Source organism: Anguilla anguilla, chromosome 17, assembly GCF_013347855.1.
Source record: "Anguilla anguilla isolate fAngAng1 chromosome 17, fAngAng1.pri, whole genome shotgun sequence".
Taxonomy (NCBI): domain Eukaryota; kingdom Metazoa; phylum Chordata; class Actinopteri; order Anguilliformes; family Anguillidae; genus Anguilla; species Anguilla anguilla.
In genome coordinates, this window is record NC_049217.1 from 1,629,015 (window position 1) to 1,654,700 (window position 25,686).

Consider the following 25,686-nt stretch of genomic DNA (forward strand, 5'->3'; position numbering starts at 1 on the left):
TGATTAAAATTCATGAAATGAGAGAACGGCTGTTCTCCCTCTAGATTATAGACACAGAGGCAAATGATAAACTCACACCACAGTCCATTTTGCTGTTTGTTTATAACTGAAATTGCCCACATACTAATTAAATTTGCATATTTGGAGGAATTTTCCACTTTACACTTTTGATGCTCATTCCCCAGGGACAACATTACGCCGAGTGTGCAGCAATAGCACAGGAACACACAGGATGTGTATAAACACACAGGATGTGTATAAACACACAGGACGTGTATAAACACACAGGACGTGTAGGAACACACAGGACATGTATAAACACACAGGACATGTATAAACACACAGGACGTGTAGGAACACACAGGACGTGTATAAACACACAGGATGTGTATAAACACACAGGACGTGTATAAACACACAGGATGTGTAGGAACACACAGGACGTGTATAAACACACAGGACGTGTAGGAACACACAGGACGTGTATAAACACACAGGACATGTATAAACACACAGGACGTGTAGGAACACACAGGACGTGTATAAACACACAGGATGTGTATAAACACACAGGACGTGTATAAACACACAGGATGTGTAGGAACACACAGGACGTGTATAAACACACAGGACGTGTATAAACACACAGGATGTGTAGGAACACACAGGACGTGTATAAACACACAGGACGTGTATAAACACACAGGACGTGTAGGAACACACAGGACGTGTAGGAACACACAGGACGTGTAGGAACACACAGGACGTGTATAAACACACAGGACGGGTACAAACACACAGGATGGGTACAAACACACAGGACGTGTACAAACACACAGGATGGGTACAAACACACAGGATGGGTACAAACAGACTTTGTTTTAGAAACAGGAAACTATTTCATATAAAGTTCACAGAAGCATCATTTACAGAATCCATCCATAAACTCTAATGTTGACATCACGTTCTTGACAGCTGACAGTTGTATCGGGACTTGGTCTGAGGTCTGATCTCGAGCCATGCCTACAGGTACATCGCACGCCCACCTGTGTGAGCCACGCCTACAGGCACATGGCACACCCACCTGTGTGAGCCACGCCTACAGGCACATGGCACGCCCACCTGTGTGAGCCATGCCTACAGGTACATCGCACGCCCACCTGTGTGAGCCACGCCTACAGGCACATGGCACGCCCACCTGTGTGAGCCACGCCTACAGGCACATGGCGCACCCACCTGTGTGAGCCACACCTACAGGCACATGGCGCACCCACCTGTGCTATTTTTGCAGCAGAGCCAAGGAAGGAGAGACTGGAGGAGCCATTGGAGAAAATCACAACAGTAAAACCCCAGAAAAACACTGACTGTCGTGCCAAAATAAGGAATTTACATTATTTTAGAAATGAAAGAGGAGCTAAAGGCAAGCCCCAGAAAAAAAATGAAATTTTGAAAGAATACTCCTTACCAGTTATTAGACAGCATCCTACTGCACCACAGCACTGAAAGTTATAGATTTTACAGCTTCCTGTACATAAATAATCACTCGAATTTAGACTGGACTCGAACCCCACTCCTAGATTTGTGTACTACCACTCTCTTTACATCAGGAAATATATCTATGAACAAAAATGTTATTAAAAATTTATTACAGATATTATCTTGGACCTCCACCCAGGACACAAACAAGTATGAAAAGCAGCTCAAACCTTCACCCCCCACCCCCCCAAAAAAAAAAAAAAAAAAACTAAAAAGGTAATCCTGTAGATCTCTACTCAGCCTCCCTGGATAAACCTTCACTGATGCAGTGTGTTAATAATCTTTTCTTCTCTACTCGTCTGTTCAGACTGCCCTTAGGGTACTGCACAGCAAGGAGCAACTGCATAATTCAGGCCAAATAAAAAAAACACTAATCAAATGAATAACCAAACCCTGGCCCTGTTCCTTAACAGCGATTCATGTGATGAATATCAGTCCTCTGGTTAAAGGTTTTTAACGGCTTAATACCTGTATAGAAAATAAGTATTTAATCACATCCATAATTTAAATGGTAGTCCTACTATAAATAATGCAATTATAACCTACACACATTTTGGGGTTATGAAAGTGATTTGTTAGAGGAATAAAGATGCATATACCATTCTTGGCTGGGTCCCCCAGATACACGTTTGCATTGTTTATCTCTCAGCTTAGGACTGTACAGCCCTTCCTGCCTGCAGTCACACAATATTTATACCATATACATGAAATCAAAGTCTTCGGCACATTACAATGTCCCTGTATATCCAATTCCCTTTGATGGTTCCTCCCCTCTCTGTATCACAGAATCCGTCTCACCTGCTCGTTAGTGAAAGGATGTGTCTCACCTGCTCATTAGTGAAAGGATGTGTCTCACCTGCTCATTAGTGAAAGGATGTGACTCACCTGCTTGTTAGTGAAAGGATGTGACTCACCTGCTCATTAGCGAAAGGATCTGTCTCACCTTCTCGTTAGTGAAAGGATGTGTCTCACCTGCTCATTAGTGAAACAATCTGTCTTACCTGCTCGTTAGTGAAAGGATGTGTCTCACCTGCTCGATAGTGAAAGGATGTGTCTCACCTCATTAGTGAAACGATCTGTCTTACCTGCTCGTTAGTGAAAAGATGTGTCTCACCTGCTCGATAGTGAAAGGATGTGTCTCACCTCATTAGTGAGAGGATGTGTCTCACCTGTTCATTAGTGAGAGGATGTGTCTCACCTGCTCGTTAGTGAAAGGATGTGTCTCACCTGCTCATTATTGTCAGGATGTCTCACCTGTTCATTAAAGGTAAGATGTGACTCACCTGTTCATTAAAGGTAGGATGTGACTCACCTGTTCATAAAAGGCAGGATGTGACTCACCTGTTCATTAAAGGTAGGATGTGACTCACCTGTTCATAAAAGGCAGGATGTGACTCCCTGTTCATTAAAGGTAGGATGTGACTCACCTGTTCATAAAAGGCAGGATGTGACTCACCTGTTCATTAAAGGTAGGATGTGACTCACCTGTTCATAAAAGGCAGGATGTGTCTCACCTGTTCATTAAAGGCAGGATGTGACTCACCTGTTCGTGAGTGACGGGGATCAGCCTCTGTTTGGACAGCTCCCGCAGGGTGCTCACATCCGTCCGCATGTCCAGCTTGCAGCCCACCAGGACCACCTTGGCGTTGGGGCAGAACTCCTGAGTCTCACCCTGCCACTGCAGATGGACAGACAGACAGACACAGAGGAGGCACCACACTCTGGGTTAAACACTGATCCACTTCAAAGCACAAGCTCGACCTCACATGAACCACGATCCCTGTGCAGTCCAGTCCCTCTCAGAAAGGATATAAGCACACATCCAAAATGAACCTCATTAAAAGCACACATCAGCAGACATTTCACCAGCGCTAGCTGTCACTCCAATATATTTTTGTTACACTGAACAAAAGAGCAGGTGGCAATAGATTTTTGGATCCTGAAATCCAGGGCTGTACGCAGTGCTAATACGGTCACTGGCAAAGGACCAACTCTGCTGGATCAGCAACCGATCGATTCATCAGCCAGCGCAGGCCCAGTAATGGCACCCTACGTTTCCCCAACGGCGCGTCCTCGCTCAGCGGCTAATGTCCCAGAGGCTCTCCATCCATTTCCGCCAGCAGCTGTTCCAGCAGCTGCCGCCCAGCGTGGCTAACACACGGCAGGGTCACACGGCCCCTATGCCAACTGCCATCCCCTGGCACACGGTCGGGTACACTTAATATGACCAGACACGCGGCTGTAGCTCTACATTAGAAAACTGCTACATGTGGCCAGTTTGGATGGCTGGTGTTGGCCATTGACGGAGGAGTATTCTTGCTGAGCAACACTGAGCCAACTGAGCTTTTTTGCCTTAAAACGTCTGTATCTTGTAATGCTCTGCTAAAGGACCATGAAGAGACACCATCTCTAGATTTTAAAGAGCACACAGAAAAATACTTTAAGACTGCCTTTGAATGACTTGTTGTTTTTATGTTGTTTATGTTGCTTTTTATTGTTAATCATGTTTTCACTACTTGTTTCAGCATTTTGCTATTTTTATGGCTGTTGTAAGTTATATTTTACTCTTTTAATTATAGCACTGTTTTTATCACTGGAATGCAGTTTCAGTGTGTATATGGTTTTATTTATTCATTCATTCTTTCATCTTGGGTTGCAAACCCTGGTATGAAATTAATTCTATAAATCTATACCCGCTTATCCTGAGCAGGGTCGCGGGCGGTGCTGGAGCCTATCCCAGCATGCATTTGGTGAGAGGCAGGAATGCACCCTGGACAGGCCACCAGTCTATCATAGGGCACACACACCATTCCACCATTCACTCACACACTCATACCTATGGGCAATTTAGGGTCTCCAATTAGCCTACCTCCACACAGAAAGGCCCAGGCCCAGGTCCTTCTTGCTGTGAGGCAACAGTGCTGTCAACTACACCACCATGAATTAATTCTAAATATGATTATTATGATTATTATGATTATTATGATTATTATTATTATTATTATTATTATTATTAATAACTATTCCTGTAGTAGGAGTTGCCAACCCTGGCCATGGAGAAGTTCCTAAATGGAAATCCATGACTATACAATTTAATTAATAATTGTATATAATAATTAATAATGTTCCTTTGAGCCAGTGTGGACAGAAAGAGACCTCACGATATAGGTGTGTTAGCAACCACGCCTAAAGACTAATCTAACAAAGGATGTTGCCATTTCTTCCTAATACTGTAAAATTGCCTTTGGTTCCCAACTGGATCTCTGTACTGTCACATTTAAATCGCCCGTCATTCAAGTTTAACACAATCACGTCTTTTATTACTTGCAACCCGCCTTCTCAAAATTTTCATGTTTCTTTGCCAAACTGTCACAACTTCAGCAGAAGTCAACAAAACAACAACTACATGTTGAAATAAACAAGAAAATTAAAGTTATACCAAACCATTATTAAAATGCTTTTTGTGAAATGGAAATGCATTAGTATTATGAAAGCTGTCAAGCCGAGATTATGTCTATATAATGGGTTTGAAATGTCATGTTTCAGAGAATATCCAGGCCCTTGCAGATATGTTAAAAGGATGCAATTGTGTTGAGTAAACACATTGCATGCTGAATACCCTGGGTCCCACAGAACCCCATCCCAACCCCCATCTCTCCCGACCCTCTGTGTCAGGTGGGGTCACGGGGTCAATGGCCTGATCAGCAGGGCCGACTGTGTGACTGCAGGTCTCTGAGGCCAGAGGGGACGGCAGATCTCGGGCCCGGGAGTTACAGGTGGAAGTGCTCCTCACCTACCAGGACGAATGCCAAGGAAGGAAAGAGGCCAGGGTTAGATCTGCAAAGCAGGCCTGTGTCACATGCGTGTTTCAAATACTTTAATGTACTGCCATCTCTAGATGGCAGTACATTAAAAACAACTGAATACTTGAAAATTTTCAACAAAATGGTCTCCCATCCAAGTACTAACTAAGCCCACACTTGCTTAGCTTCAGCCATTCGGCAGGAGCAGGATGCATGGTGGAATGGCTGATGGCCACAAAAAGAGAATTCCCCAGTTTCATATCCCCTCAAAGCCTGAGAGGAGATTAAAGCACCGCCTCCAACCGCTAAGCCTCAAAGGTAATATACAGATCCTGCAAAATCAGAAACCTGCACTCCTACCCTACAGATAGAGTATGCCTGCACAAACCAGTAACAATATTGACCTTGCACATCTTGTCTGTTTTAACTATTTGCGCTGTGGAATATTAATAGACTTTTTGCCTTTGATGCTGCAGCGCTAACATACGTAAGCTCGCTAGCTACTGTGCATGAACTGTGCTGCTGTGGAACACTGATATGCTGCTTCCCTCCTACAAGGGTGATCGACAGTTAACTACCAAAATACAGAAAACACCAACCTTGCTATCCCTCTCTGTGAAGTTCCCGAAATGATGTACTTGATGAAACTACCTCTGCTCACGCCCTAGACTGATATTTTCCGCCACCTGAATCGGACTCACTCATCCCTCAGACTTCTGTGCCTTAGTTACTATTCCTCGCAACACATGAGCAAGTTCCACAGTCTCCGTCCGTGAAGCTCCTGCTCATGCCCCAACAACCACCCCTCTTTCATAGTCACTCAGATCTCTTCTTCTAGCCATTGTTGACAATGGTTAATGAGGCCTGCCCAGCATTTTAATATGGCTCATGTTACCTCAATCCTCAAGAAACCTACCTTAGACCCCTCTGATGTTAAGAACTATAGACCAGTATCACTTTTACCTTATCTGTCCAAAACTCTTGAACAAGCAGTGTTTAACTAACTATTATCTTTTCTCCATCAGAACAACCAGCCTGACCCTCACCAATCTGGCTTTCAAACCAGGCACTCAGCAGAGACTGCCCTCCTGACTATGACAGAGGCACTAGCCACTGCAAGAGCCTCATCCCACTCCTCTGTCCTGATCCTGCTAGACCTGTCTGCATCATTCGACAGTCAACTACAAACTACTCATCTCCACTTTGGCTGAGTTGGGCATTTCTAGGACTTCTCTATCTTGGTTTGCTTCCTATCTTGCAGATAGGTCCTACCAGGTCACGTGGATGAGGTCTGTCTCAGCACACCATCCCCCTTGTTACAGGAGTCCCACAGGGATCTGCACTGGAGTCTCTGCTGGTCTCTATTTACACCAAATCTCTTGGTTCAGTCATTAATTCACATGGCTTCTCTTATCACTGTTATGTGATAAGAGAACTCAACTCTTCTTCTCTTTCCCTCCCTCTGCCAATGAGGTGAGTGAGAGAATATCTGCCTGCTTGGCTGACATCACAGCATGGATGACCTGGTGTTACGGCTGCTCTCAAGCCCCCGCAAACATACAGAAGCCAAAACCAAGGCTTCCCAAAAACAACCAATAACTTTATTCAACTACCCATAAGAGATACTAAAATAGCTGCAAAACACAAGATAAAATCAAGACCCGGCCGTGGTCGAGAGGTGAGGAGAAAAAGCCCCCATCTTCCTGAGAAGCCAACTCCAGGCTTCTTAAAAGGGCACCGCCACAGGTGCTCTCAATTAACTCTAACAAGACACACGCATGTGTCCAAACGGCCAGCGCCCCCACCTGAGGCGGAGGGACGTAACACCCCCACCACCAGCTGGGGACACCAGTCCCCAAAACAAAACAAAGTGAACAAGGGGAGACAAACAAGGGGAGACAGACAGAGAGAAACGCTGCAGGAACTCTACGCGCATCGCACGCATGCGACGCCGCAGGAACTCTACGCGCGTCGCACGCATGCGACGCCGCAGGAACTCTACGCGCGTCGCACGCATGCGACGCCGCAGGAACTCTACGCGCGCTGCACGCATGTGACGCCGCAGGAACTCTACGCACGCCGCACGCATGCGACGCCGCAGGAACTCTACGCGCGCCACACGCATGCGACGCCGCAGGAACTCTACGCGCGCCGCACGCATGCGACGCCACAGGAACTTTTTCACTTGCCAGCCATACAATTGATGCACATCCAGATACCACATCTAGCTGACTGAATTCAAATAGTAATTACTCGAATCCAGACTCAGCCATAGCATAAATGGCAATTCAATTAAATACTGGTAGTGAAAGGATGTTCAGTAAAAGCAAGGGACTATTAGTCTATAGTACCATGTGCAAGTACACACACATTCGAGCAAACTGAACGTTACATCTCGAGGCTCGAGCAGTTTATTGAAGGGTTCCGCAATATAATCGTCTAGGACCGAAGCCGAAGCACTACCAGGCTAACACGAAACGGACAAGGTCAGAGACTTAATATTCGGAAGCCGACAAATGCACGATAGTATACTCCACAATACGGAACGAGAAAGCAATAGACGCGAAGTTCGGAAATCGAAAGACCGTCTGGGCTAAACCAGTCTAACGTGGCCGAACACTAAGCAAAACACCGTGCAGGAGGATCAGCTGACAGACAATTATCACGAAGCAGCGATAACAATAGACTAACCAAAACTTTACGTAGCCTAAATGTTTAGGCGTCCATGTTACTCACAGTTATCAAACTGAACAGCGCTATCAAAAAAAAACCATGCAAGTCAAACGACTCTCTCCTTTTCCCAGATCAATTGGCCCAGCTGGACGAAACAGCTGATACAAATCCAGAGTGATTAAACCAATCAGGGGCGCTACCATTCAACTCTATTGTGGGCTTCCCCGATCCTATCTAACCAAATAAAAAAAATAAAAAATCCTAACACCGTAAACTAGTCTTCAGTGGTTTTCTGCGCTCGGGGCGACTTTGAACGCTAAACTCGTGAGCACTATCAGCAGACCACTTAACTAGTCGACCTCAGTGCCCCGAAGCGTACCCCCACTCATATTAACCACCAAAAACAACAAAGGCAAAACAATAAAGTGACAAGTCCCTTGGACCCGCCCGGCGGCTAAGCTAACCGGGCTAAGAACAGAAAGTTTAAAACTCCAAAGGGTAAAATCCCGGACGAGCTCCCATTTATGTTATGGCTGCTCTCAAACCCCCGCAAACATAACAAAGCCAAAACCAAGGCTTCCCAAAAACAACCAATAACTTTATTCAACTACCCATGAGAGATACTAAAATAGCTGCAAAACACAAGATAAAATCAAGACCCAGCCGTGGTCGAGAGGTGAGGAGAAAAAGCCCCCATCTTCCTGAGAAGCCAACTCCAGGCTTCTTAAAAGGGCACCGCCACAGGTGCTCTCAATTAACTCTAACAAGACACACGCATGTGTCCAAACGGCCAGCGCCCCCACCTGAGGCGGAGGGACGTAACACCTGGTATCACCTAAAGCTCAACAAGACCTCCCTACTATGGGAGCTCTCAATTACTGTCGATCGATGGCACCACAGTGACTGAATCTCTCTCTGCAAAGAGCCTGGGGGTGGTCCTGGATGACCAGCTGGACCTCAGGGAGCATGTCAAGGCAACATCACAGTCCTGCAGATTCCTCCTGTACAACATCAGGAGGATTCGACCACACCTGACTACGTACTCCACCCAGCTATTTGTCCAGGCTATGGAGACCACCCGCCTTGATTACTGCAACTCCCTCATTGCAAGCCATTCTACCATTCTGCTGCCCAACTTGTCTTCAACCTTCCTAAGTTCTCTTACATCACTCCCCTGCTGAGGTTTCTCCATTGGTCACCTGTAGCCGCCAGGATCAGGTTCAAAGTCCTGCAGTCCCACACATACACTGCAGCCAACAGGACAGCCCCCGCCTACTTACAGGACATGATTCAATCCTACACGCCAGCTCGACCACTCTGCTCTGCTGCAGCAGGGCGACTCGCACCCCCTGCCATCCGGGTGAATGGCTCTTGCTCATTTGGTTATTGGTTATTGAATAATAAGCAAGTGATTTGGGCTCACAGTACAAAGGGTATGCATTTGCAGTACTTAGCAGTGGATGTTTGGATGTGTTTCAGCTTAAACTACTGCATATCAGCATGTAGTGAAAACTGACTGACCGTGGGACAGTCGTGGGCTAAACGTGTTTAAAGTACTCTTTAGGTCCCAGTACATTTGAACCACACTGCTGCAGGCCCCTGTGTGTGTGTGTATGCGTGTGTAAAAGAAGAGAAAGAAGAGAAAGAGAATGTGTACATTTGCATGTGTGTAGTGTGTGTGTGTATGTGTGTGTATGTGAGTGTGTGTAGTGTGTGTATGTGTGTGTGTGTGTGTGTGCATGTGTAATGTGTGTGTGTGTGTGCATGTGTGTGTGTGTGTGTGCGTGTACATGTGCGTTTAAGTGTGTGCGCGTGTGTGTGCGCGCGTGTAGTGTGTGTGCGTGTGTGCATGCGCGTGTGTGTCTGTGAGCATGCGCGTGCGTGTGTGTGTAGTGTGTGTGCGTGTGTGCATGCGCGTGCGTGTGTGTGTGTACATGTGTGTGTGTGTGCGTGTGTACATGTGCGTTTAAGTGTGTGCGTGTGTGCCTGTGCGCGTGTGTAGTGTGTGTGTGTGTGTGCATGCGCGTGCGTATGTGTGTGTGTGTGTGTGTGTGCGTGTGTGTGTGTGCGTGCGTGTGCGTGTGTGTGTGTGTGTGTGTGCGTGTAGTGTGAGAGTACCTTCTTGAGCACGCTGTCCAGGGTCTCGGGGCGGCTGATGTCGAAGCAGATGAGCACAGCGTCAGAGTCGGGGTACGCCAGCGGCCGCACGTTATCGTAGTATGAGGATCCTGCAGAGACAGACACCATCTTTAGCAGCCAGCTCCCGCTCTCTGACAGCACTGCGCACAGCCCACTGACTCTGCACAGCCCACTGACTGCACAGCACACTGACACTGCACAGCCCACTGACTGCACATTACACTGACTCTGCACAGCCCACTGACTGCACAGCACACTGACTCTACACAGCCCACTGGCTGCACAGCACACTGACTCTACACAGCCCACTGACTCTGCACAGCACACTGACTCTACACAGCCCACTGACTGCACATTACACTGACTCTGCACAGCCCACTGACTGCACAGCACACCGACTCTGCACAGCCCACTGACTGCACAACGCACTGACTGCACAGCCCACTGACTCTGCACAGCCCACTGACTGCACAGCACACTGACTGCACAGCACACTGACTCTGCACAGCCCACTGACTGCACATTACACTGACTCTGCACAGCACACTGACTGCACAGCACACTGACTCTGCACAGCCCACTGACTGCACAGCCCACTGACTGCACAGCACACTGACTGCACATTACACTGACTCTGCACAGCACACTGACTCTGCACAGCCCACTGACTGCACAGCCCACTGACTGCACAGCACACTGACTCTGCACAGCCCACTGACTGCACAGCACACTGACTCTGCACAGCCCACTGACTGCACAGCCCACTGGTTCTACATATCCCACTGACTCTGCACAACGCACTGACTCTACACAGCCCACTGATTCTACACAACGCACTCATTGCACTGCCCACTGACTGCACAGCACACTGACTCTGCACATCACACTGACTCTGCACAGTCCACTGACTCTGCACACAGCCCACTGACTGCACAACCCACTGACTACACAGCCCACTGACTGCACACAGCCCAGTCACTCTGCACATCACAAGCTCATTTAAAAGGCTCATTCAGACCCCTGTGTGCCCCGCTCTTACAGATACAGTGTAAAGGTCTTCAGCTCTTTTCTGGAGGGCAGAGCAGGGGGTGGGTCAGCTCTTCCGGGGTCAGCTCGGCCGGGCTCAGGCCCAGTTCAAGCCCATCTATCCACTGTTCAGCTAAAATATCAGCTCCGCTTCAGTTCCAAACCCATACCCCTAAATGTGTGCTGAAATCTGGGGGGGCTCTTCCTCCCCACCCCCTGAGTTTTTTTTCTCCCCACTGGGGAGCATTCACCTTGTTCTCCTGCTCCTCAGTAGCAAAGCGTCTTTGTGACAGCGTTTCTGTGAAGAGCGCTGTACTCATAAAAGTGAATTGAATTCAACTTCATTTATGGACGCACAGCTCCTACACAGTAACATGTACAGTGTTAAGATGCACAGCTCCTACACAGTAACATGTACAGTGTTAAGACGCACAGCTCCTACACAGTAATATGTCCAGTGTTAAGACGCACAGCTCCTACACAGTAACATGTCCAGTGTTAAGACGCACAGCTCCTACACAGTAACATGTACAGTGTTAATACCATATGTGCTCTGGGCGAGTTGACTGAACACTGAACATGTTACTGTGCATGGGGCTGGGCTGTTCCTTGGAGGAAGTGGAACCTGTCGTAGAAACTTTAGCAGAAGAGTTTGGGTAATCCCTCAGAGGGGGGAGGGCTCACGCTGACCTTTCCCCCCGCAGTTAAAGAAAGAACCCGCTTCGGCACAATCAGCACACGTATCGATCCGAGGGGGATTAGTCCCACAAGAAGAGCAAAGGGGTGAGAATTCACCGTGTTATCAGACGGGGCGCTGGAAAAGGCACAGACAGCCATTTAACCAGGGCAATGCACCCAATCCAAAATGGAGGCACACAAGATTTTTAGAGATACCTTCACTGAGAAGCCGAGGATCTAAAAAATCCATTCACAATAAGCTATGGCAAAAAGTAATGAAAGTCTTAAAAGATTAAAGTGTGAAGTGTAGATTTAAAGGTTTTTCTCAGAAAGACTGTCAAACATGGATAAGCATTTCCCTCCTACACACATGCACATACACGCACACACTCAGACACATATATACACACACACACATAGGACCACACACACACACATGCACATACACGCACACACTCAGACACAGACACATATATACACACACACATAGGACCACACACACACACATATATTTACATACACACATGTGCGCGCACACACACATTCAGACACACATACACAGGCACACACACATCATAGGGACACTGTATTTTCCACATTTTGTGAGGAAATGATGGTCTGTCTCCACCTCCTAAATATTACACAGAGATACAACCTGTCCTCTCTCTGGGCAGCCAGGTCTGCCGGTCTCAATGGCCAGGTTGTGATCACTGAGTCTCTCTCTCCCTTTCTCTCCCTCTCTCTCTCTCTCTCTCTCTCTCCCTCTCTCTCTCTCTCTGTCTCTCTCTAATGATTGGCTGAGTAAATAAGGATGACTCACAGCACTGGTGCCGTGCCGCTTGGCAAGCGTAACCAGCACCATCCTCCTCTGCTCACTTCTGTTTATCGCACTGAGCGCTGCGCTATGGATGTACACACCCCCCCCCCCCACACACACACCCTTTCGTTAGTGGCAGAGACAGTCCGAGCTCTGACGCAGGCTCAGCCTCCGAGGGCCACCCGCGCCAGCTGCAGCAGCTGTTTCCATTACAGGCATCTGTCACCGCGGCAACCTTGCGCGAACCTGTCGCACGGCTGTGGGAGATGACACGCGTCACCAGCCCCCCCCCCGGTTCTGTCTGGTTACGCACACTGACAGGGGTGCACAGTTCGGTAAGGCCGGTGCGTGTACGGGTTACGGGTTTCGTTCCGATCAATTATTCATGCTTCGGTTTCTAAACCGCTGTATACACCAGCACTGGTTTGTCCCATTATCACTCCACCAAAGATATGCTTCCAGTCTGCAGCTGTAGCTTATGACTCCATAAAAAATGTCAGATCCAATAAATGATTGGCCTCATGAAACAGTTAAGAGCAGAAGCTGGCATCCAATCGCAAGCAAACTGAGACTTTGTTGTACACCCCTGGTAAATGTGATCGATCTCATTAAAAACAGCTCATCAAGGTCCCTGGCTGGTCCATGCACATCAAAGTCTGTTTGAGGAAGAACCAGAGATAACTGCTGAAAGGGGACTTTGATGAAAAATGATGTTAAATTCAACCACTTACCCAGAGAGAATCTTTACAGAAGCATTTGAGCCCAACTCCCTAAACACTGCACTGCACTGCTGCCAGATCAACAGGCAGCACAGCTGATCAGACCCAGCTGATAAGCAGCAGCACAGCTGATCAGACCCAGCTGATGAGCAGCAGCACAGCTGATCAGACCCAGCTGATGAGCAGCAGCACAGCTGATCAGACCCAGCTGATGAGCAGCAGCTTTGATTTCAGGCAGAAGCCACCAGGTCAAACTACTGCCGTGGGCCTTCAGCGTGGGCTCCTTCAGCGTGGGGCTGCTTCGCCGTGGGGCTCCTTCACCGTGGGCTCCTTCGCCGTGGGGCTGTTTCGCCGTGGGGCTCCTTCACTGTGGGCTCCTTCGCCGTGGGGCTGCTTCGCCGTGGGGCTCTTTCGCCGTGGGGTCCTTCGTCGTGGGGCTGCTTCGCCTGCGTTCCCCGGCTCAGCCCTCAGCAGCAGCTCCGTGGCGGTAGCTGAGGATGTGTGCCGCGCGTCCCCCAGTGACCCGGCAGATCTCGACCTCGCTCCTTAACAACACCGCGGCGAAGCAACAGCGATGAAAGACACGCGGTTCAGCGATTAAACGCTCGGCCACAGCAGCCGCTGACCCCTCTCTTTCAATCGCTTTTTCTTCTATTTCAACCCGTTTTTCTTCTCTTTAAATCACTTTTTCTTCTTTTTCAATCGCTTTTTCTTCTCTTTCAGCTGTGGATTTCCAGGTGGGAGACACAGAGAACATTTCTGTAAGTCTTTTCACACTGCACACGCTGCGCGTATAAATCCTTCTCCCTAATGTAGTTACTCAGGCCGGGTGCCGCTGCCTCGCACTGCTCATAACAGCCCGTATTTCAATGGCCGCGTGCCTTTGAGAGCGCAGCACATTGTTTATGAAACACAATATACCAGGGCTGCACCATCCCCAGGTCCTTTCTGAACAGCCAGTGTGTGGAAAACCAGCTTTCAGATCACTCAGGACCCTGAAAGACTCTGAAATGAATGATGGCCCTTCACTGTCTCTCACTTCAATGCGAAGGTCCATCTACCCGTTCTTTTAATAGAAGTATTTGAAATTTCTGTATATATTTCGTATGGCTTTATAGTGAAAGGTGTGCACTGGTAATTTGCTCTTGCACACAGTGCAAAATGGTTTTATCGTATGTTAGAGACAGGTGGCTGAATAAAAAACATCTTCATGGCAACCCACTCCTTTTTATTCTGGAAGTTTACTAATCTGGATCTAGTGACTAAAGATATTCCCAATTTTAGAGAGGGAGAAAATGTTTGATAATTTCATGGTCAGATGTGTCAGCTGCAGTCTACAACATTAGCAAGCAATTCCAACAGGACCATACGCAACTTTTGCCTTACACTTACAGAAACGTTTTGAAGAAGGGCACCCATGTTCCCTCATGCTAGCATTGCTGAGCAGCCAAAATAGAACTTAAAACCACTGCTTTGACTCCTAGTTCTGCACACCTCTAACCAGACTGGGATCAAATGGGAAAAAGTGCTGAAATATCACAGAAGCCAGAATAAATTGTCCATAAGTCATTAAAAAATATATATATTAAAAATTAATATTGCATATACTTTGTCTTTTGCTGGCTGAGCAGCACCAGGGAAGTGTATTCTTATAAACTAGATTTGCACACACTTATTCAAAATGGCCACCGTCTGTCAGAACACACACACGATACAGCAAACATCATCACATTTAATGGAGCACAATCGTAAAAAAAATGACCCCAGTCAAATCATGCAGCAGGTATCTACTAACCAACTAGCAGGCTCACTGTGGGATGCAATCAAACGACGGAATGGGCCCAGTATAATGGTCTAAATAAGGTTCTAATTAATGGATTGACTGGCGTTTAAAAACCTGGAAAACATAGTTAATATAATTTCCCCTTTTCTTTCATTGAGGTAAGGCAAACTTCCAAGGAAAATCTTTTGCTGGCATTAGATTTTATGGTAATGTGATGTTATACTGTTCGGCATACTCATACTGTACCCATTCAATCATTTCTTTATGATTGGGCCCCGTTAAATGGAATGACATTAGCAGAGTTGGGTGCATAAGAAGTGTTTAGGCCGAATGGGTGGGGGCACTGTAGACCCAAGGGGGCTGACGCAATGCTGCCCAGTGCCCACGCTGTTCAGGAGCAGTGTACTGTCACAGCCAATCAAACGGCTGATTTTCAGACCCTCTGGTTGGACAATGCTAAAGGAGCCTTGTCTGTCAGCACTAGAGGGGGCTCCATGGAACTACCAGGTCAGTATTCACTTCTTCAGGTCTCATGGCAATAAATCGTCATACTGCATGTGCACGTCTGCGTGTGCACGTCTGCGTGTGCCCACGTTTCCACTGCGCTACTGACAGCTCCAGTGATGTGGGGTCAGGGCAAACGTGCTAGCAATGCCTGCCCTGTGAAAATCCAGACAGACAACAAAGCTGTGCATGACTGCTCATCAACCTATATTTTCATAATATGTGTTCTGTGCGGTGGGAACCTTCTTTGGTCATATAACGAGCAGCACCTTGCAGTGAGATAAGTGGTTTGGAAGGCAGTGGGTACGGCTCAGCCTTAATTTCTGTGCCTTTCAATCAGCCATTCCCCTTCAATCAGGTTTATCCCTGCTAGCATGCATGTGCAGCATTATCTGTGTGAGAAGAGGTGAGGGGAGGGGGGCAGGGGAGGTGGGGTGAGGGGAGGTGAGGGGAGGGGGGCAGGGGAGGTGGGATGAGGGGAGGTGAGGGGAGGGGGTGAGGGGAGGGGGGCAGGGGAGGTGGGGTGAGGGGAGGGTGAGAGGGGAGGGGAGAGGAGGGGAGGCGAGGGGAGAAAGTGAAAGCCGCTTTGTCTGGTGACAGCACTGCCCATCCTGGCAGTAGGTGCCTGCTATCGGGCCTCTATCACCTGGTGCATGACCCATATCACTGGGGCCTAACTCTCACAAGTGAAGCCAGCTTATCTCTCTGAGAGTCCAGTATGGTAGCGACGTGTGTAGGTCTAATGCCCAGCTACAGTGCCATGAAAAGTATTAGCTCCCTTTCTGATTTCCTCTATTATTGCATACGTGTCACTCTGAATGGTTTCAGATCTTTAGACAAATGTAATATTAAACAAAGGGAAACGGAGTAAACGCAAAACACATTTAAAAAATGTATTATTTCATGTCTGTAATTATAAAGGTTATCAAACACCCATATCACCCAAGTGGGTAAATAATTGCCCACTTATTTACTTAATCAACCAATTAACCTAATTTAATTGATAATTAGATTCAGCTGATTGAACACAGACCAGCCAACCTTGTTGAATCTAAACCTCACTCATATTTAACCAGAGTGAAGTAGTCACCACAAAGTTTCTACATGAACAATATGCCACAATCAAAAGAAATCTGCTGAAATATATCAGTCTAGAAAGGGTTATAAAATCAAGCTCTGGGACCCCACTGAACCACAATGAGAGCCATTATCTTCAAATGGAGAACACTTGGAACTGTGGTGAATCTTCCCAGAAATGGCCAACCAGCCAAAATGACTCTAAGAGCGCAGCAACAAGTCATCCAGGAAGTTACAAATCAGCCTGAAAAAACATCCAAAGCACGGCAGGCCTTTCTAGGCTCAGGTGTATATAGCGACGTGGCCAAAATTGGATTCATGGGAGAATCGCAAGGCAGAAACCACTGCTAACCAAGACAAACATCAATGGTCATCTCATATTTGCAAAAAAAGCACCTGGATGATCCCCACGCCTTTTTGGGATAATGTTCTATGAACAGATGCGTCAAAAGTGGAACTTTTTGGACGATACGGTCCGATTATGTGTGACATAAATCAAATACAGTATTTCACAGTAAGAACATCATACCAACAGTCAAACATGGTGGTGGTAGTGTGATGGAGAAAGCAGTTCTATAAGGAAGATATATTTTGTCCAGCGATGTTAATGACTGATATAAAATTATAGGAAGGCTTTGGTTGCAGTTATCACTGCTAAAGTTGTTGCAACCAGTTATTAAGTTTAAGGGGGCAATTCCCTTTTTCACATGAGTGATACGGGTGTTTGAGAACGTTTCATAATGAAATAAATTAAACAATAATTTTAAAATGTGTTTTGTGTTCACTCAGGTTCCCTTCGTATAATATTGCATTTTGTCTGGAGGTCATGAAAGCATTAAGTGTGACAAATATGCAATAATAGAGGAAATCAGGAAGGGGGCAAATACTATTTCACAGCACCCCAAAACGTGTCTGACTCCCCAGCGGAAGGGAGAAAGGGCACAGCCCCCTCCCTCACACTAAACCGCTGGCCACCAGGAAGCAGAGCTCTGCCAGGGGGCTTCTGGCCGGGTCTCAAACTCCACACAGGCCCGGCGGCCTCTCCCCGTGCCAGCCTTACGCCTGCACCTTCAAACCCACCACTCTGGCGCCCCCCCCTTTCCCCCCACCCCCTCTTTAAGGGAAGGCTTGTGATTGGCTCCGCAGCATGCCTGTGACAGCCTGGGTACTCTTTAAAATGTATCACACAACTGTAGCCTAGGGGGAGAAGCCAAAACCTCCTGTGAAATGGAGAGGGAGGCTGAGAAGCTGGCCAGAAAAGAAATGAATTAAAACAGATGGGTGCAGAGCAGAAGGGAGGGGTGGGCCGAGTGAAAGAAAAGAAAGAGAGTGGCTTAGGCAAAGGCACACAAACAATCCCTCTATAAAACAGAAGATAAGAGGACAGGTTGCACAACCTTCCCAGTGGGGGGCTATGGGTTCTTTACAGGCTGAAACTGCGCAGACCAGCCGCAGGAGAAGGCAGACTTATCGGCATGCTGCAGAGCTGGGGCCGACTCACAGCTCTGGATCCCATTCCAAATCCATTCATGAATAGGAAGTGGAATTTGAATTTGAAATGGAATTACAAGAAGTGCAATTTCATTTAAATTAAAAAAAAAATTCTACCCACTTATGAGGCATTGAAAGTAGTTAGTTTATGCGAATATGTCTCGATCTATATAGCAGTTTCTCCAATATAAATTAAGCCATAGGGACACTTGATCGAATAAACGAAGTCAGAATTACAGGTAACAAAACCCCTCAGTCAAATTTTATCTGAATATGGATGAGAGCTTTCAATTCTGAATTTGTTAAATTATTGCAATAATGTAACTCCTTTTCAGGACTTCCTTAACATCACTGTTAATCAAATCATTCCAAGTATGTACGGCAGGGTGAAGGACAACGGGACTGAATTTAGATTTAAAATAACAAAATAAGATTTAATTAAATTCATTTTAATCTAACAAAATCAGAATTGAAAGCTCTGAAATCATACAGAAATGTGATTATATTGTGATAAAGCCAGATGATAAAGGGGCACTATAGTAATTCCGAATCGGGATGCTTATGTTAAAGAATGACTAAACCAATTGAATGATAGGCTAGACATTGCTACTACAAATTACACGGTGACCCCACATTGGATTTTAAAACTGAAATTGAGATCGGGAGGATTTTCTGATAAAAAATTCCCAAGACGACCAGTGTTTTACATACTGCCCAACATTCACAAGTCATTAAGCAGTCCAATGGGCTGGCCCATTATTTCTGGAATTGGATTATTATCACAACCAATATTCCTCCCAATTTAGAGATTTCCACATACTTTCTCCAGTGAAACATTTGCCTTCATACTAAAATGATGCCAATGACTTTTTGAATCATCTTAATTAGGTGAACAATTTAACTGAGGTAACATTTATTGTGAGCCGGGATGTGTCTAATCTGTATACCAATATTCCACATAATGGGGGATTAGATAGTTTGAGATACTACCTTTCCCAGAGCACAACCGAAATATCCACTGATTATTTGTTGAACTTGCACACAATTACTGTTCATTTCCTGCGGAGCATTACATGCAAAAACAAGGCACAGCAATGGGTAGTAATATGGCCTCTTCTTATGCAAATTTATTCATTGGTAGATTAGAAGAGATTGGGAAGGCAGGTATGCCATCCAGCCAAGTTACGCCTTGGGGGGGGGGGGGGGGGGGGGGGCAGGTTCAGCATGCCCCATACCTATACAGCACAGAGGGTTTGGCATTTTTCCACAGTTCCACAGACTCTCAGCCCATAAAAACATTCATTTCTGTACCTTTCAACAGATAAAATTCACAAACAACGCCACACGTCCCCACACTGAAGCCCCAAACTAAGGTGATTTGGCATTTTCTCCTTCTTTCACTTCATCTTTTTCCTGCCTGATTACATCATCACAAATGCTGCAGGCCCACAAATAATATGTCTCCCTATTGTACATTGAAGATACATCAGCCAATAAAAACATCAGATGCACACGTAAAATTACATATACACTAATTTAAAACAGCAAAACATTCACATATATATTTCTTCTTCACTAGTAGCTGACCAGATAGCACGTCTGCCTGTGACACTTTTGTATTTGTGACAGCCCAGGTTCGAGCCCCCCTCAGACTCATGAAAACCTCTCAATCATTACATTGCCTTCCTGGGTTACTACAAATTAAACATATAAACTATTGCTTTTGCATCTGTATAATCTTTATGGGGAACTCGTTCATATTTCTGAAATACAAATATAATACACCCACACTTGAGACAGTTCCGCTTTTGGCATTTTTACCGTGTTTAACGTTAGCTACCTTGCTAACGACACGACAGACTGACTGTATAACAGTACACAAGGCTGTCAAATTAAACGCTATAATCAGCGTTGCACTTTGGTCCAATTCAGAACTGATCCCAATCCTGCTCATGCATGCGTCATCAAAGACCTTGTTAGTGTACAACCACAGACAACTACAGATAACATTTAAACCATTAAGGACTGGCCCAAAAGCATCACCACCAGTAATCAAGAACAGTAATCAGGAACACCTGCTCTCAAAAGGCCTACCAGAAATCTCATGACTTCTGTCTAGTGAAACCAGTTCCATGCTTTTATTTTCTGGTTCTGCACACAAATGATTAAAGTAATGCACTCATGTAACATACATATTAAGGGCGTTACAAAAATGTACGTACTATGCACATTTCAGAATACAACTAAATAGCATCTCTTTCAGTAAAAATTTCATTCAGAATTTTCTTCAACATCAAAGTGACCACCTTACCCCCTGGAGATTCATGACTACAACAAAGGCATCACTTCTCCGGATTTAAAAAAAAAGATCTAGCAGTCTGTAAGACAAACTGTGCAGAAAAGAAATGAATGCACTTACTCATCCAGGACAGAAGCACAGGAGCCTTAATAAGCATTGCACAGCCTGCCACCCAAACTGCCTCACTTCCCAAAGCACCGAGCACACGTCTGTGTTTTATGGCTTTTAGAAACAAGAACGAATGTAACGGAAGTTCAGGGCAGATCAAATAAAGTATAGTCATCTCAGAACGTACAGTCCGTACATCACGGACAACTCTGCAGGGTCTGCAGTGGCGCAGAACAAAAGGTCATGGAATTCAGAGAGTGGGGGGGGGGGGAATTCAGAGAGTGGGTAGAATTCAGAGTGGGGGGGAGAATTCAGAGAGGGGATAATTCAGAGGGAGGAGGAGAATTCAGAGACGGGGGAGAATTCAGAGAGAGGGTGAGAATTCAGAAAAAGGGGGAGAATTCAGAGAGAGGAGGAGAATTAAGATAGGGGGCAGAATTCAGAGAGAGGGGTTTGGAGAGGGGATGAGAATTCAGAGAGAGAGGGATAATTAAGAGAGGGTGAGAATTCAGAGGGAGGCAGAGAATTCAGATAGAAGGGAGAAATTCAGAGAGAGGGGGAGAATTCAGAGAGAGGGGTAAAAATCCAGAGAGATGATGAGAATTCAGAGAGAGGGTCAGAATTCAGAGACAGGGTGGAGAATTCAGAGAGAGGATGAGAATTCAGAGAGCAAGGGGAAAATCCAGAGAGAGGATGAGAATTCTGAGAGAGGGGGGAGAATTCAGAAAGATCAGGAGAATTCAGAGAGAGGGGGAGAATTCAGAGAGAGGGGAAGAATTCAGAGAAAGGGGGGGAGAATTCAGAGAAAGGGGGAAAATTCAGAGAGAGAATGATAATTCAGAGCAGGGGGGAGAATTCAGAAACAGGAGGAGAATTCAGAGAGCAAGGAGAAAATTCAGAGAGAGGAGGAGAATTCCAAGAGAGGGGGGGGAATTCAGAGAGAGAAGAAGAATTCAGAGAAAGGGGGAAAATTCAGAGAGAGAATGATAATTCAGAGAGAGGGGGAGAATTCAGAAAGAGGAGGAAAATTCAGAGATCGGGGAGAATTCAGAAAGAGGAGGGAAATTCAGAGAGAGAATGATCATCCAGATAAAGGGGAGAATTCAGAGAGAAGAGGATAATACAGAAAGAGGGGGAAAATTCAGAAAGAGGATGAGAATTCAGAGAGAGGGGGGAAAATTCTGAAAGAGGAGGAAAATTCAGAGAAAGGGGGAGAATTCAGAGAGAGGACAGGAATTCAGAGAGGAGGATAATTCAGAGTGGGGAAGAATCCAAAGAGAGCGTGGAGAACTCCGAGAGAGGGGGGGAATTCAGAGAGAGGGGAAAATTCAGAGAGAGGCGAACAATTCAGAGAGAGGGGGAGAATTCAGAGAAAGGAGGAGAATTCAGAGAGAGGGGAGAATTCAGAGAGCGGGGGTAATTCAAAGAGAGAAGGATAATTCAGAGAGAGGGGAAGAATTCAGAGAGGGGGAGAAATCAGAGAAAGGGGGAGAAATTCAGAGAGATGATATATTTCAGAGAGAGGGGTGATAATTCAGAGAGAGAAGGAGAATTCAGACAGAGGGGGCTGAAATCAGAGAGGAGGAGAATTCAGAGAAAGGGGGAGAATTCAGAGAGAGGGTGGATAATTCAAAGTGAGGAGGATAATTCAGAGGGAGGGAAAGAATTCAGAGAGGGGGGGGAGAATTCTGAGAGTGTGGGAGAATGCAGAGAGAGGGGGAGATGGATCTAGAGAATGTGTCTCAGCAAACAGCCTTTTTACCACCGACCCTCCGGAGCCTGAGTGCCAGACAGGACCAGCCCAATCAGAGATCACAGCTCCCTGATGCCAAGGGCCTGTATAAAGTACTTAACACAATGCAGTTAATGTCATATTACTAATTATTACTCACTTTAGCCAGCCAGCAGCCTAAGATTAGGGCAAAGGGGGCTTATTGCAGTGGGCGCTAAGGTGATGCTCTGGAATTTTCGCATTTTCAGCATCTCAGAGGGGGCAGATATCTCACAATTATCACTGGTTCCAAGGCTCCAGAGATTCTTTCATGCATCATGACTGACTTTACTGCTCCCTTCAGGGAGTTTTGATGAGGCATAATCAAGTTAAAGTCATAACTACCAATATAACCACAACAAGACATAAAATATAAATACAAAAAGACCCAATACAAACATAACAAGGGTTATATCAACAATGTCAAATGCACTGAGACAGTATACCCTGGGAGACCTACCTACCATTCCTGTTAATGCACTATGGTAGTGAAAAGGGGCCTACCTACCACTCCTGTTAATGCGCTATGGTAGTGAAAAGGGGCCTACCTACTGCTCCTGCCAATGTGCTATGGTAGGGTAAAGCGGCCTACCTACTACTCCTGCTAATGTGCTATGGTAGTGAAAAGGGGCCTACCTACCACTCCTGCTAATGTGCTATGGTAGTGAAAAGGGGCCTACCTACTTCTCCTGCTAATGTGCTATGGTAGTGAAAAGGGGCCTACCTACCATTCCTGTTAATGCGCTATGGTAGTGAAAAGGGGCCTACCTACTGCTCCTGCTAATGTGCTATGGTAGTGAAAAGGGGCCTACCTACCATTCCTGTTAATGCGCTATGGTAGTGAAAAGGGGCCTACCTACTACTCCTGCTAATGTGCTATGGTAGTGAAAAGGGGCCTACCTACCACTCCTGCTAATGCGCTATGGTAGTGAAAAGGGGCCTACCTACTTCTCCTGCTAATGTGCTATGGTAGTGAAAAGGGGCCTACCTACTTCTCCTGCTAATGTGCTATGGTAGTGAAAAGGGGCCTACCTACCATTCCTGTTAATGCGCTATGGTAGTGAAAAGGGGCCTACCTACCATTCCTGTTAATGCGCTATGGTAGTGAAAAGGGGCCTACCTACTACTCCTGCTAATGTGCTATGGTAGTGAAAAGGGGCCTACCTACCACTCCTGCTAATGTGCTATGGTAGTGAAAAGGGGCCTACCTACTTCTCCTGCTAATGTGCTATGGTAGTGAAAAGGGGCCTACCTACCACTCCTGCTAATGTGCTATGGTAGTGAAAAGGGGCCTACCTACCATTCCTGTTAATGCGCTATGGTAGTGAAAAGGGGCCTACCTACTGCTCCTGCTAATGTGCTATGGTAGAGAAAAGTGACTTTTCATATCACTTATCTGGCGTGACACTTGCGCTTTCAGCCATAATCTTACACTCTCACACGCCTGAAATCTCACGGGAGATCTACGTGATGTCATCACAGAGCTACCCCGCCCCACCCCCATCTCCCCCCAGCATCTGTAACCCTGCTCCACGACCCTGTAGTCACAATATGTCCCCTCGTCTGCAATCATAATCCGCCCCCCGACGCTCCTGCCCCCTGGTCCGTGATCGCGCTCCCAGCCCCCATCCCCCCCAGCACATGCCCTACAGACACTCTGTGCACTGCCTCACACACCACACAGTCTCAGACTGAAAACCATTCCAGCCAGCTGTCCAAAGTTGGCAACCCTGATATAATTTCAAAGAAATATTGAATAGGGTACAAAAGTCAGCTAGTCTTCCTGCGCCCAATATCAGTCCTCTACATAGAGCTGCATGCTGATTACCAAGTTTAGCGGGTCTTTATAGACCCCTGCCTCGATGGAAACAATCAGGACACATTAAACACACTGTGATACGTAGAGCTTGACGTCTACGGAAAGAGCACTTAGCGATCTATACCTGATCAGGAGGAGGGGGAATTGAACTCCAGGTGGGTGTACCCCGGAGAGAGGTACTTCACCTGAATAAGTCAATGCGTAAATAAATAACCCACTGTCCTGGCCCATATGCTCAACCCTAGTACCCGCTGACTTAGTCACAACAGTACCTTTTATCGATACTGGAAACGTAATGACATTGCCTGATTACATTTTCTGCTTTAAGGGAAAAGAATTTCAACACATATTTTCAACAATCTTCACTGATCAACAATTTCATTGCTGGGGGCTCAACTTGCACGGACCCATCCTGCACTGGGCAATACCACAGTGTCACCCTCTCCATCTGGAATCTCGGAGTGGCACTGGACAACTGACTGTCTGAATTACTACCTATTTCCTGGCCTCCCTACCTCCTCCATCAGACCTCTGCAGCTCACCCAGAATGCTGCTGATCGCCTGATCAACAGCCTCCCCAGACTCAGCCATGTCACTCCCCTTTTCATCTCCCTCCACTGGCTACCTATATCAGCACACATAAAATTCTAAATATTCATAAAATTTCACGTCACTCCCTTGCTGAGGTCACTCCACTGGCTACCGGTCACCACCAGGATCAGGTTCAAAGTCCTGACCCTCACCTACACTGCAGCCAACAGGACAGCCCCTGCCTCCTTACAGGACATGATTCAATCCTACATGCCAGCTCGACCACTCCGCTCTGCTGCAGCAGGGCAACTTGCACTCCCTCCCATCTGGGTGAATGGTTCTCGCTCATCGTTACTACAGAGCTTCTCCCCCCTAGCTCCCCAGTGGTGGAACAAACTCCCTGTTCCTCTACGGACCACTCAGTCATTGCCCATCTTCTGCCGTGGTCTTAAGACGCATCTCTACAGACTATACCTGGAATAACTATCACCACACTGCGGGGCAGTCCCAATCTGGGATCACTTATCACTTGTAGCCTTCTACCTTATTCTTGTACCACTGTCATGTTACACATGTACCTCCATCCAGCACTTATATTGCACTTGTATCGTTATCCTGATGTAGCTCATTGTTATACCTCCTAGTTCGACTTAACATTACTTTCTGACCAAGCCTATGCTTACTGTGTGAACTGGACTTAATGTGTTCATGGCTATGAATAACTGTTACATAATGAGTATAGTACTTTTTCGGACCTGTGTTTTGTAGTTGTTCCAATGACCTTCAGTACGCACTTACAAGTAGTTAGATAAAAGCGTCTGCCAAATAAATGTAATGTAATGTCAAAACCTTGGTGCTAGCTTATCAAGCAGCTAAAGGGACAGCTCTGTTAAATCTTCAGAAGATCACCAA

The 25,686-nt window shown here is 46.4% G+C and overlaps 1 protein-coding gene across 1 annotated transcript in view; it reads right to left on the reverse strand.

Annotated features, from left to right (window-relative positions):
• The window catches only part of rnd2 (Rho family GTPase 2), a 58,535-nt gene that overhangs the window by 6,539 nt on the left and 26,310 nt on the right, over positions 1-25,686 (reverse strand). Inside the window, exons 3-4 of the mRNA XM_035398914.1 lie at positions 10,131-10,240; positions 3,080-3,214 (exon numbers count right to left, since the gene is read on the reverse strand). Coding sequence (XP_035254805.1) covers positions 3,080-3,214; positions 10,131-10,240 — 245 coding nt within the window. The remainder of the gene's footprint in view (positions 1-3,079; positions 3,215-10,130; positions 10,241-25,686) is intronic.